Source organism: Plectrocnemia conspersa, unplaced genomic scaffold, assembly GCF_051122295.1.
Source record: "Plectrocnemia conspersa isolate PC_06_02 unplaced genomic scaffold, ASM5112229v1 ptg000011l, whole genome shotgun sequence".
Lineage (NCBI taxonomy): Eukaryota > Metazoa > Arthropoda > Insecta > Trichoptera > Polycentropodidae > Plectrocnemia > Plectrocnemia conspersa.
This window is the reverse complement of record NW_028277175.1, coordinates 16,833,591-16,847,429: the sequence shown is the minus strand read 5'-3', so window position 1 is coordinate 16,847,429 and position 13,839 is coordinate 16,833,591. Positions and strand designations below refer to the sequence as shown.

The 13,839-nt window shown below is 28.9% G+C and overlaps 1 protein-coding gene across 2 annotated transcripts in view; it reads left to right on the top strand.

Moving 5' to 3' along the window:
- Ptp36E (protein tyrosine phosphatase 36E) overlaps positions 1 to 13,839 on the top strand; it is a 218,468-nt gene that overhangs the window by 82,600 nt on the left and 122,029 nt on the right. The window contains exon 3 of one of the 2 annotated variants that reach the window (XM_088198027.1): positions 12,399 to 12,422. The exons of the other annotated variant lie outside the window; for it this stretch is intronic. Within the exon in view, the coding sequence (XP_088054153.1) occupies positions 12,399 to 12,422 (24 nt within the window). The remainder of the gene's footprint in view (positions 1 to 12,398; positions 12,423 to 13,839) is intronic. 2 annotated transcript variants of the gene reach the window in all.

Genomic DNA, 13,839 nt, shown 5'->3' with positions numbered 1-13,839 from the left:
AACACTTCAATGTTTATTTATTTTTTAAGATAACAATTTAATTTTAAAATTATTAATTTAAGATTCCTTCTATCTACTTTTATTAATCTAAGTTCTTTTGCTTCTATATCGGCTCTAATAAATATTTCAGCTGGATATTATTGTATAACTAAGATTTAAATACCTCTTGTTTACAATATGCCCATAAATATTATAATTATAAGCATTGATGTTAAAAAGTATTTTGTGAGACACCTTTAGCAGAACTTGTATATATAGCTAGGTTTAATTTTTTGGATCTTTTAGTCAATATATTAATTAAACCTTACACTTACATTAAAAACAGCTTTAAAAATAAAATCAGTTTTTTGAAATTTTCACAGTTAAAACTTTATATATGAGCCTAAGCTAAATTCGTTAAAAAAGCATATGATATCTGCAGACAAAGACATTTAGTATTTGATAGACGAGTTTTTAGTTCTCTAGGAAAATAATTTTCAATAAAACTTATCCACGATTTAGAATATTCCGCTTCCATTTCTAACGGCTTAGTTTACTACAGCGGATAAAGTTCTTGTTTAATAATACATAATAGATTTAGATGTTTCCTGTACCTGTTGATTATTAATAAAATTAATAATCAGAGATTTTTAACACCATGCATTTTCGAAAGCTTCATATTTTTTCCAACAAAGCCTTGCTCTATGCAGACTATTTATGAAATTAAATTCTTCAGTCACTTCAAATATAAAATTGACTATTACAAACTGCAAACTTTGCAGTTTGTTTTTTTTTTGGTTTTGCAAAAGTAGTAATTATTATTACTATTTTTACCTAACCCTTAATTATACAAAATATGGAAAATCTGGATTCGAAAGTTTTTGAAAAACACTGAATGAGGTGAAAAAAACATTTGCTTTGCTTTTGGCTATTGATGATACACACAATTAGTGATTTAAATAATACCGGTATTATCAAGATTAAAAAATACGATATTACCAGTATAACCGGTATTGATATTATTATTTTAATTAATTGGTAACAAAAATTGATTAACAAAACTAAAGCATTTGACCCCTGGCAATTATTGTTTCGATATATTGAATATTTTAATTTCACTAATATCCATTTTAATGTTTACAATGTTATGTAAAAATTTGTAACTTGTAGTTTTTTTATTTGACTTTGAATTGTTTTTTATTACATTACGATTAAATTACAACTATACCAAACTGTCACATTTACTTCTTTAAGCGTTGAGTCGGTTTATCTGACAGATGTCCATTCATTCAAAGTCAAACTGAATATTTTATCGCTAAGTTTATCCTGTAATACATTGTTGTGAATTTTTAAAAAAAATCCAAAGATTCAAGAGGCGAAACATTTTCTTTGAAGATATTAAATGAAGATTGCTGAATATTTCATCTTTTAAATAATAACATTCCTAAAATTCGTGTAATTTAAAGAATACTTATATGTTGATCCTTTATTGTGTTTCTACGAGTACCAATAAAAATCAATAAGATGACTGCATTCGAAAACCTTTTTGTCTTATTTTTATCATTTATTTATTATATTGTATTTTTTTTTTAATAATGCGGGTGGTTAGTCTTTCTTCTTTTGGAGCAATAAGTCTAGAAACACATCATCTTTGACAATATATCGTCTTTCATCTACCGCTTTTGGATGCCTTATAAGTTTTTGTACCCAGGGGCCAGAGCACCACTAGCCAATTTATTACAATAAAATATATTTCTACATAACTTATGATATTTTGTCAGTTATGATTATCCGAAAGAACCTTATGAGAAAGGAATGCGTATTAAATCTGTAGTTCAAAATGCGACATATTTTTTTCTATAAACAGATTTATATGATTTATGACTGTGATTAATATATAATTTATTTATATATTTTTGCTCGAATTATTGCACATTTTATATTTATTTTTGTGTATCTCAATAATATATATATATTAAAAAGATATTTTTCCTACACTCGTTTATTTCTACATATGTTAAACGGTTATTAAGAATGTTTATTTGAATAGTATAGAATAAAAAATACGTAAATACTGCATAATATTATTCCACTTAGATATCCTACGAAAACTATAACTCTATAATAAGCATAATTTATTCGTTGCTTCTGCATTTAAGCAATATATAAATTGTCGTTTACGTAGTTTAAAGTCATAGAAATATCGTTTTCAACAAATTTAGTGCTACGGGTTTTTTATTTTGTAAACCGGTTGTGTCAAAGATCGATTTTTGTCCCAATACCGGTAGCATCATAAGATTCCCTATTGAGCTCGACGGTTTACCGTTACATTCTAATTAGAATCCACTACTATTTGCCTCTCAGCCATACACCGTGGGGGTGTTACCCTGTGCTTCTAAAGAAATATTCACCATTTTATTTTTATTATATAATAATGCCCTTTTCTTATAATAAATACACATATTTTATTGCTTTTGAAAGCAACAATAGTAGGTACACATTTAATAATGACTATAATAATTATATTTATATAAAAGATCGTTGAAATTCTGGGCAAAATGAAAAAAAAACAGATAATTAAGTAGAAAAATTATGGAATAATGTTAGTGATATTGTAGGTTAATCAAATATATTCGTTTTCGCCAAAAGACCGCAGCAATCAAACATGATTTAATTAATTAGCCATCGGTATATGGCTAACATTAATTGTTATTTGAGCTTACTTTAGAAATATCCTCATTTTAAATTTATTTTATTTTAGCGAAAATATGTGTTATAATGAAAAAATCAATTTTATACTTTCCAAGTTTTCTGATGCTTTTCTGCATTTTATCCTATTGAGTGACGCGTCTGGTAATGATGATTTATATTGCAATCTTTAATACAGATAAGCTCATAACACAATAAAAATATTTTGTCTTCTAATTCGATAACAAATTTACATACTACTCTGCTTTAAAATCACCAAGTCTACTAGTTCCTTCTTTTATGGCTTTGACAATTTTTGACAGTCTAAAAATAATTATGATATGTTCACATTTTTTAACGCTCCCTAAAACAACATTTAACTCTTATTCGATCCATACGGTTGGGTAGTAATTACCGGTTTAACCTTTCTGTAATGACGGTCGTAAAAATTAATGGCAAAGCAGCATATTGTTATGTTATTAACACAAACAAACTATTTTTAATTTATACATTTTTGAAGACAGCAAAAATAATATTATTATTGTAGAATAATTAATGGAACTGTTGCTTCTAAATATATACTTTATTCTAAAACACATTTTTATAGTGAGTTTATTACCCCATCTGTATAATATGATATATCTCAGTATATTGAATCCTAATGTTAATAAAAATACACAAAAAAAAATTTCCTGCTACATAAATTGTGGTAATATTTATATGGAAAAATCCAGGAATAAAATTGACATATCGCATAATATTTATGTTTCTTTGAAAAATCATATTAAAACAATTATAATGTAAAAAATATAAATGACAGATAATATAATTTTCTTAGCACCATTCACGCATATTTTTAATGATCAACGAAATTTTATGAATAAAATTTTACTTGCTAAAATTCCCTATAGTATAATATCACTCCGGAAATGATCTTCAACATGTCTCTTACCAAACACACAGACAACCCAAGAACATACTGTTCGAAAGCTTTACATTCTAAAGTGAGCAAAAATCTCGCCTCAAAAATCCACCGTAAGCACTCCGACCTATTTCCACTCTGCGAATAATTTACATTTCATGTTTTTTTAACATTGCATGAAAACGTACATACACGTTAGTACATGTTTACCTTCACTTACTTCGCATCGCTCATTTTAAACTTAGTATACGGATAAACCATGCCATAATTATTACATAACAACATTTCACTTGTTGATGAATATTTAACCAAATAATTATTGCGTTTCACACGTGAATCGATCCACGTATTCGTCACAAATCACGCGACCGTATTTGTAGTCCGTTTACACGTGAAGCTTATCTTAACGCCGTGTTAACTCCCTAAATCGCAATCACAGATGAGAATAATAGTATTTGATGAACGCAATTTCGGTTTAGAATTATTAATCGATATTGTGATTATTCACTAAAGCGTTATGCATTTCTTGTGTGTTCCTATTTAATAATGTTATCTGTTAACGCCACAATTACGCTGAACAATAATATTTTTGACATATATGTATGTATGTATATAAGAAAGCTCGATTCATATGAGTTTATATGTATTTTGTATCAAATCAAAAACAGTAATATTTTCACTGGTGAGCAAAATATAAATTTATAAAAATAAGTACAGAAAATAAGAAGCGTAAAATGTTTTCTCGCTGACGAATATATCATTGATATTTTATATAGTTAAAATTGTGGTTTATTAAATAATATTCTATTATGCTGCGCATCCAATTGAGCAATTTGCAAAAAAAATAGTATATTAAAAAAAATATTGTTTTAAAAACATTTTTAAATGAAATAAAATCTTATTCGTTGTAATTATCGATGATTTAGTCTCGCAATTTATTATATTATATTTTCTGTGATAACTAATGGAATTCCCGGACTTTTACGTTCGCCGTTTATTAACGGCACTTTTGTTTTTTTATTTATTCGTTCTTTGCAACAACTGGTTATTTATCTTTACTATGAATTGTGAACCATGGTACTAAATGCCCTCAAAAAAACATTTTTAGGGCAATCACACCCGCAATAAAAACAATAATTTTGTGAGATAATACTGAGTATTTTTGTAGTAATTTTTATTCATTTTTTTAACTTTCTTTTACTTTAAAACTATGAATAAACAAAATAGCTTAAAATCTATTTTATAATAATAAAAATATCAGAATACCGATTATATATTCCTGTTTTCTTAACGCTGGTCGAATATTTGTATAAAACTATTAGTAAAATTTTCGTTTCTTTTTGTAGTAAATAAAATATTTTGATTTTTCAATTTAATCTAGTGGACAGATACAATTTTTTCCATTCCATCTGCAATTTTTCTCGCAGCTGGGTTTGCAATTGTGTTAGGCAACCTTTTCTTTTAATTATGGCCATAAATGCTCTATATGATTTAAGTCTGGTACTATGTAGGTAAAGGCGTTAAACCGTTTGATGCATACTAACACCTGCTTTTTAGCAAAGCATAGAGCATTTTCTTGCTGGAATTGGATAGTATCGTGTTCTGTGCTTGGAAATATTTTCCCCAGACCATAACGCTTCCGCCACAATATTTGACTTTGCGTTCTACGCAACCAGTAAGATATTATTTACTTCGACGCACGCGTACTACACCAGGGTCCCGAAAACTTGAAAATCATATTAAAAAAGTATGATTATTTAAAAAAAATATTGCTTTAAAATTTTTTGAATGAATCAACTAATTTTAGTTTAAAACTATCTTAAGCCCGGTTTCATCGGACCAAGTGACTTTCGTCTAATCTTCAGATCAATCTGTGTTTTCGGGCTTACTCTAACCTTCGAGTGTTATTTATTTTTGAAAGCCACGGTTTGTGTCGGGCTTTACAACCCCTGAGATCCACATAGTTGAGCTTTCGTCTGTAAAAAAATGAATGACCATTCGCTTGCAGCTTGCTTTAAAGACATTTTTCGATGATTTTTAAGGGACTCGCGAACCAACATTCGATCTTTCTGGGTAGTTACTTGTCTTTTGTTTTCTTCCAGTTAGCATTTTGGACAGTGTGTCCATGAACAAATAATGTGTTTACTAATTAAGTCAATAATATGCAATAAAATTATATTCGCTCTTTTAGCTTTACTTAAGTAGTTTTATTTTATTGGAATATTTTAAATGTTTATATAATATTCAAAATAAATTATTAAATAAAAAAAATTATAATGACAAATTAACGCCGAAATCATGCAACTGAACATAATGGCCACTTAACCAAGACTGGACAATTTAACCTAAAATATTTTTTTTAAATCAAGCGAGTAAGCAAAAACGACACAGTTCTCAAAATTATGGTTAAAACTACCTGCTAAAATATGAGTTACACACCATTTTTAAGGGTGCCCCATTATTATGGCCAATGCTGTATGTCTTTTGTGTGAGCATCAAATTTCATTAAAAGGCAAATTTAACACAATATTTATAGCACAATTTTGATTTACCTGAAGTGATATTAATTTTAATTTAATTTTAAATCCATATACAGATTAATTTATATAAATAATTTATTATAATATATTAAAAAATAAAAATATCTAATAAATAAAACATTGATGGTTACTGAAAATTAAAAACTTCTACGATTTAAGTGAAAGAAAAAACAATGGATTAAGAGCTAATATAGATACATTTAGCTGAATATCTAAAATCTGCAACGCTTAACTGAATGTCTTTAGAATCTAAAGCAATACTCGTATTTGCTTTAGCATTTTGTGGTTATATGTAAATTTAAGGTTATTTTCATCTTCTAATTGCTTAGTGTGGTTACGCGAAATATTTTTATACTATTTTCTGGTGTGAAAATGTACCAATGATATGCAACTTTTGCCTTTTTTCCGCTTATTTTTTTCTAAAGTATGACCTCGTTTCGTTTTTATTTTGGTTCTCTCATAATATGGCCAACATATTAAAGCTTTCTTTTCTTGGTGTTCAATACAATAGTCGTAATTTTACCCACCTAGGAACTTTTGAACATACACCTATAGATCTCTACTTTTCGGATTATTTCTTGATTGAAGGTCTATGCCTCTATTATTCATAAGAAAATGGCGAAAATATAACAAGGAACCGTGCAAATTCTTAGCTTAAGGTTTATGTCACTTATTGCCATTTTTATTTGAACTCTTACTTCTTGAGATGAGATCTATTTCTCATTCACCCATGTAACAAAGTATTTGTACTGTGTGATTCTGTCTATCGATTAATTGTTAGTAGTTATGTTTGATGTAGGAAGTGACTTTTTTGTTGCAATTAATAATTTAGTTTAACGAATATTTAATTTTCTGCAAATATTATTTTTTCATCTGAAAATTTACTGTTGTTTGTTGCTTTACCATTCACCAGTATCTCTCATCTAGAGCTTCTTAACATATTATTTTGTTAAAGAGCAAATGTAATAATATGCATCCTGTAATATTGGTTGTTTAATTCCACTACATGTATTTAATAATGCGAATGTCGTTTTCATTAATAATGTTATCATTTAGTATTTTTAATTTCTGATTTAAAAGTTTGTTAAAAGCTTTTGTATAATTTATAAATTTATACACCTACATTAAAAAGAGATTGTCTTATCTTCAAGTCATTTTTGAAAGCAAACTGAGTATCGCGTATGCTTCTTTACATTTATTGCATATTTTATTATAAATACTTTTGAAGAATATTTTATGCAATTTCTGTATTATTAGCACTCTTTTGCATTTGAGTTTAAGGCATAGTAATAAAAGTGAATTTATGCCAATCTGTTTATTATATATTATTGAAAAGTTCTACGATGTGGCTAACTATATCGTCTTTTAACAATTACACTAGTTTGACGTATACATCATATAGCCTTACATGTTTTTTCTTACAAAATTTTTATATTTTAATATAGGTGATGCCTTATTTTAGATAAGTCCCATAGTTTCTTTGATTTTTTATGTACGTTGAAGACTCTTTTATCTCTTTGCATTTCCAGACATTAATTTCTTCTTTGCTTTACTTATTTCATATGGATTTCCTTATATATTGCGTCATTTTTAAATTTATTTTTAAGGTACCTTCTTTTAACCATAAAATTCTGGATTTCATCTGTCGGTATTTATATCGTTATTTTTATTTTAAGTAGATTTTTAGCATAGTAGGCTCGACTTTCGAACGTTTGACTTTCGCACAATTCACTATTTCGCAGATTTTTTAAAAAAATATTTAATTTTTTTTTGTGCGAGGGTGATCAATAAAGACATAGCATGTTATAAAATACTATTTGAATAAAATAAAAAGAATAGTGATAATATTGAAAGCTTTTTAAAGGAAACACCCGCAAATCCCACACGTATCTTAAACGCCTCTTAAACATTTTATATTTACTTGATAAATAAATATTATAAAATACAGAAAATTTCAAAATTTTTTTACTTCCCTCTACTTTCGAACATTCAAGAATAGCACACATTTTCAGGAACCAATTATGTGCGAAAGTCGAGGGCCGCCTGTATATCAGCCAAATGGATAAATCACCTGAAGAAAATTTGAGCAAAATAATGAGCAATTTCAGCAAAAGCTCATCTTTAATCTTTGCGCATCTTTGATGTTCAATAAACGAGCATAGTGTATCAAACATAAGGGCATAGCATGTGTTATTCGATATTATTCATTCGTCCCGCGTATGTCATGTGTGTCATATGACAATTTGTCACTGTTGGCTATCGAAACAATACACGCTTCCTGGCACGTGAAAGTTATTGCGAAAGCCAATGCGACGTTCGCAAAAATTCGCTCGAGCGTTTTGTTAACAAGCCCGCCACTGTAAAGGCAGCTATAACTAGTTACGACACTTTGTCGGCGTCGAACACGCTTTATATCAGAGAGAATGTGGCTAGGGTGCAAAAAGAGAAAAAAACAAGAATATTTATATAAAAAACCCGAGCGGCGCAATATTTTATCACAAACCTATGAATAATTTTGTAACGTTTATTCGCACCAATCCCAGTCCCAGATGCAACATAAAATTATACATAATAAACAAAGCGTTCAGTTAATATTTATTATGAAAAGAAAAATATGATATATCTAGGGAATATTTAATTGTGTAAGCGCTAATTTTTTTGTACGAGCAAGTAAAATAATTGACATATTTAAAAGTTCAGAAAAAAAGTTTATTAAAAATAATTTATTTTGAGATTAATATACAACATTTTTAGTACACCTCTTAATTATTATATCAATGCATTCGGTGAAACTAGGAACAAGTTATTAGACTCCAACTTCATAGAAGTCTCATTAAGGCGCAAAAAGTTTCTAAAAGAAAAATCTTTTAATTAATGTTTCATAAAGAACACATCTATCATAGAAGATTTCTTTATCTTTGCTTTCACGACACACTTTTTGTCACATTTTCCCTTTCCATAACGTCACTGTCATAAACAAAAACAAGTTGGTGATGAACCACAGCAGTAGCAATTATCTTTTCACACAGAAAGAACAGATCATTAAAAGAAAATTTATAATATTTAGATGGCCGTTTCAAAGACGTAATTCACACAAGTAATTGTTGACCATATTGGAAATCGTAGAATATCAACAGAGTAAAACTATCGTATTAATTTTACTATTCTCACTTTCCGAAAATTCCTCGTAATAAAATATTTATCACGACTAATTAAATTTAGATCGTCAATAATACCACTTCAGAAGTTGTAATATATTCAGCATATCAATTTCCCTTTGCGCGTTTTATATAATAATTTCCCCTTACTTGTTTTTGAAAAGTTAGAAGTTCAATACTATTCGATTTCGATAAAAACGTATTAAGTTTCATAAACAGATGTCGATATATTTTTTTGTTATATTTTTTATATACAGTGAGATTCTTTCACGTGAATTTTTATGGCATACTATCAATTTAAAAGCATTTAGTTAATTTATGTGAAAAAAAGCGTGCATTTCTTCATTTAGTTGCATTGTTTTTTAGATATATCTATCTAAAGTACAATGTATCTAAAATCAATTTAATTTTATTAAAACAATTTAAAGGCTAATAATGTAATGGCTGTAATCACTTTTTAATGGAGAATATAAAAACTGAAATTGTTTTATTATTTGCTAATAGCACTACTGATTTAACCTAAATAAAATAAACATTTCACGAATTTAAGAATTACCACACTTCTTTAAAAAAATATTGTAGGACTTAGATTAGAAAACTGTTTAATCTAAGTTTAAGCAATAATAATTCACATGTGATACTTTTTAGTATAATATATAAAAAATATAATATTTGATATGGTTTATCATTGCAAATTTTATGCAAAATCCCATAAAATTTGCAAATAGATATTTTTAACCCATTGATTTGATATGAAACATATAACATATGTTATACGTTCATTTATCAAATGTTAGATGTTCGAGTCATCGTTTAATAAAAATCGCTCTTTTATTACATCCCATGACATCAAATTTAAGCACCTGTACGCCCAGCTCTGGTAACATATTTCTCTCGCTGGCTACACTTTTTTTATTTTTGTTACATTTTTTTATGTTTGCTATTACGTTTTTTTATATTGTTACTGCGCAAAGGGTCCGATGAACGAACGAATATCATCTCGCAAACAAAGCCCGCTTTTGACCCGTAAAAAGGTCACACTGCAGTCAACTCGTGTGTGGAAAAATGTAAAGCCCACTTATTACCTACTCAACGATTCGATTCATATTTTCACCCAGACAACGCAATAAAAATCGGGATTGATGTTTGAAAACTATATTTATTAGCCATTTATCAAGGAATCATGTGTTGTTTTATGTACTATATCCGTGGAGATCGTATATCGAGGCAATGCAAAGTTTACGAGGTAGAAAAATCAATAATAATGTATGGAATTTAATTTTGAAGTCATATCACGCACGACTCGGTTAAATTGTCAGAATCGGTCATTAGGCGGTTTTATTCCTTTGAAAAAGCATTATATAAGACCTCAAAGGAAATTTTATCGATCAAGCATCATGTAGGAGATTCGAATCGGTTAAATTAAATATTTTATAAATTTTCATTATAAATAAAAATTGTATGTGCTTAGCTTAAATTTTTTACAGAATATATACAAAATAAAACATATTTAATAATTCGATATAATAAGAAGTTACTGATAAAATGTAAACTTAGATCGTAACGTTTTCACTATTATACTGAACCGTTAGAAGCTATCGGCTTTAAAAATACAGTCTTATTCTATATGCCTGCACTACACTCTCTGGAAGTCGGTCATGGTTGGCCAAGGACGGAGAATATGGTGGGTTAATTTGGGGCTACTTCGGTCGAGCTCGGTTCTGCCCGCTCTAAAATCTCTCAAAAGTAGTCCGAAGTTACCGAGAACGGGAAGTAAAATGGAGGTAATTCAGTCGACGCCAGCTTCGAGCGCTTCCGAACATTGTCGGCAAACGGACCGAAGTCAAAGAAACCGAAATCGGAGCTGCCCTTTCGAGCGCGAGCGGTGAGATACTTCCCCCTTTGCTCTCTCGCGTGTTAAGTGATGAGAGTGAGATAGATAATGATATGTTTTTATGCAAACTGAGATAGAACGAGTAACTCGATTCGATTTCAGTATGCGCGTAGGCGTCCTATGGTCAACACGCATGTCACGTGGTCAAGTTATAATACCACATGCTTATCAGGGACTTTAACGGACTCTTACTGACATCTTTGAGTATTTTAGGGCATCAAAAGGGATTTTTGATAGTATATTATTCTAACAGATATCGTTATTATATTTTTTTTAATATAAAATTAAATAATTAAAAAATAATAATTGGTACTTGATTTTGATAAAAATCGTTTTGAATGTCCTTATGTATTTTCCTAGATCGGTTTATATAAATGTGACACCATAACGAATTCTTATTTAGAATCGATGGCGACAAATTCTAGGATAGTCACGGATGTGGTTTTTCTTATTCTGAAGTATCATTTTTATGCCTTATGGCATTTTACAAAAGCCGACAAAAATTTTGCGTAAATTTAATATTTACGACCGAAAAGTTTTCACTGATATTGTATTGGTGAGTGCCCACACAAACTTTTAAAAGTATCAATAGCTTAATTTGAATAATATGACAATTTAAAAATTGTGATTATTTGGCACATTTTTCGATCGCGCGCAAATATGCCAGCTGTACGTGACAGCAGCCACCGTGCGGACGTCATTCACGACCGCCGTCAGTTGAACTTCGGTTCGGACAACTTCCAGAGAGTGTAGTGCAAGCAATAAAATTAAAAATAAAACTGCTTTTAATTTTTAATCAATCATCATGATTATAAATTTGTAATGATACAAGATTATTATAAACAATAATAAAAATATTATTAATGTAAATGCAGTTACGTTATAGTAGTAGCGGTATACCCAAGCTGTAATATATAGTAAATAGTTACGTAAATCAAAAACAAAGCCTTTTGCCTCTACGCTGACATATATTTGGCAACATGTGGGATTGAAAATTCTTCGTGGTTTCACATAAGCTCTTCGAAGCGACAAAAATCTCGAGAATTTCTGAATGCCACTTAAAAAGCGCTACTTACAAAACATCGTCCGCTTCGTTATAATCATGTTATAATTTAATAATTTATTTTTGTTGGTAAAAATAATATAAATGTCAATGTTTTATATTCCCTGTGTAATTTTGTATACTCCCTATGCTGACTAACCTTTTTATGTTTCAGACCGAGTAAAATTCAGACCAGAGAGTAAGTCGCTATTGAATAGTGCATATTGCTATAGCACGATAGTTGCTAAACGAATAGTCGCTAAAAAAAATATGCACTGCATGATTTTAGAGCAGCGAGTTATTTATTATAGAATAGAAAATGATTTTGATTAATGTTTGTATTATACACTTATTGCGTTATAGCAAATCATTTTCTTAGATCAATCATTACAGATTTAACATTTCTATACAATTATAATGCCAAACATAAGCTTATACACAAAAAGTGATTCTAAACTAATATAATGCTTTATAACAGACACAATAATTTAAATGCATAGATTTAGATTGTAGATATTTTTTATTATAGTTTTGAATATTAATGCAATTATTTTTTTATAAATATATATTATAGTTTAACTAATATACATTTTAAGAACGTACGATATTGCTTTCTAACTTGATGGTATCTTGAGTATAATTAAACTCATTTCCTTCGTCTCTTTGCGCTTATCTATCTACTTGTCAGACAGACAACTTAAAAAGCGATACAAATCTTACACACCTAGTTTTAATTATATAATAAAATATATCTTTTTTATATATCTTGATTCCAATTAAGGTCGCCAAAGTCCTTTTCACGTCGAACTCGAAAGTCTCTAGTCACTTGACCGTTGCTAAAGTGGCTTTTTGTCGAGGCATTTGAGGGTGTCTCACAAAAAGGCGGTTTACAAGTCAATTAATTAAGAATTTATCAGTGATAGAACACGTAGAGGCGTGGTTACAATAATTTGCTTTATTAATAGCATGTCACAACAATAGTCGAATACTTTCTCGTGAATAATATATTATTTTAAATAAAATAAAAATAAACTTGTTAGTGTGTTCGACGTAGTGTCACTTAAACTTACGACACATGTTACAAACTGGCGAAGTTCTTTTGAAGACAACATTAAATGTGTAACAGTGTCTATTTCAGTTTATGTACATATTGACACTGATATGTTTTTATGATGGATGTTTTAAAAGTATATAAAATTCTTACGCATGTTGTTCTATATTTACAATGCTATTTTACTAATATAGCTAGCTGAAAATTTGCATATTTTTATAGAGTATATACTTTTGCATATTGTGATAAATTAAAAAAATTATATTCAGCACGCAAAGCGGCAACGGCACGGTAAGTACCCGGAAGTAATGCATACATATGTATATTCACCTGTGGTTTCAAAATGAACAATTACACAGATAATGATATTTTTTGTTGCTATTAATGAAGACACCTTATTCTCATTTGTTGCTCAAAATGTAGGTAAAGTTGTAGTTTGTTCACTTTATTACGTTAGACGAAGAGTGCCTAGTAAAGTTGTTTCCAGGAGTGAAAACTCTCACCAATGGATTGACCTTATGTAAATATAATAAAATTAAATTGATGCTTTCAAAATATGTTAAAT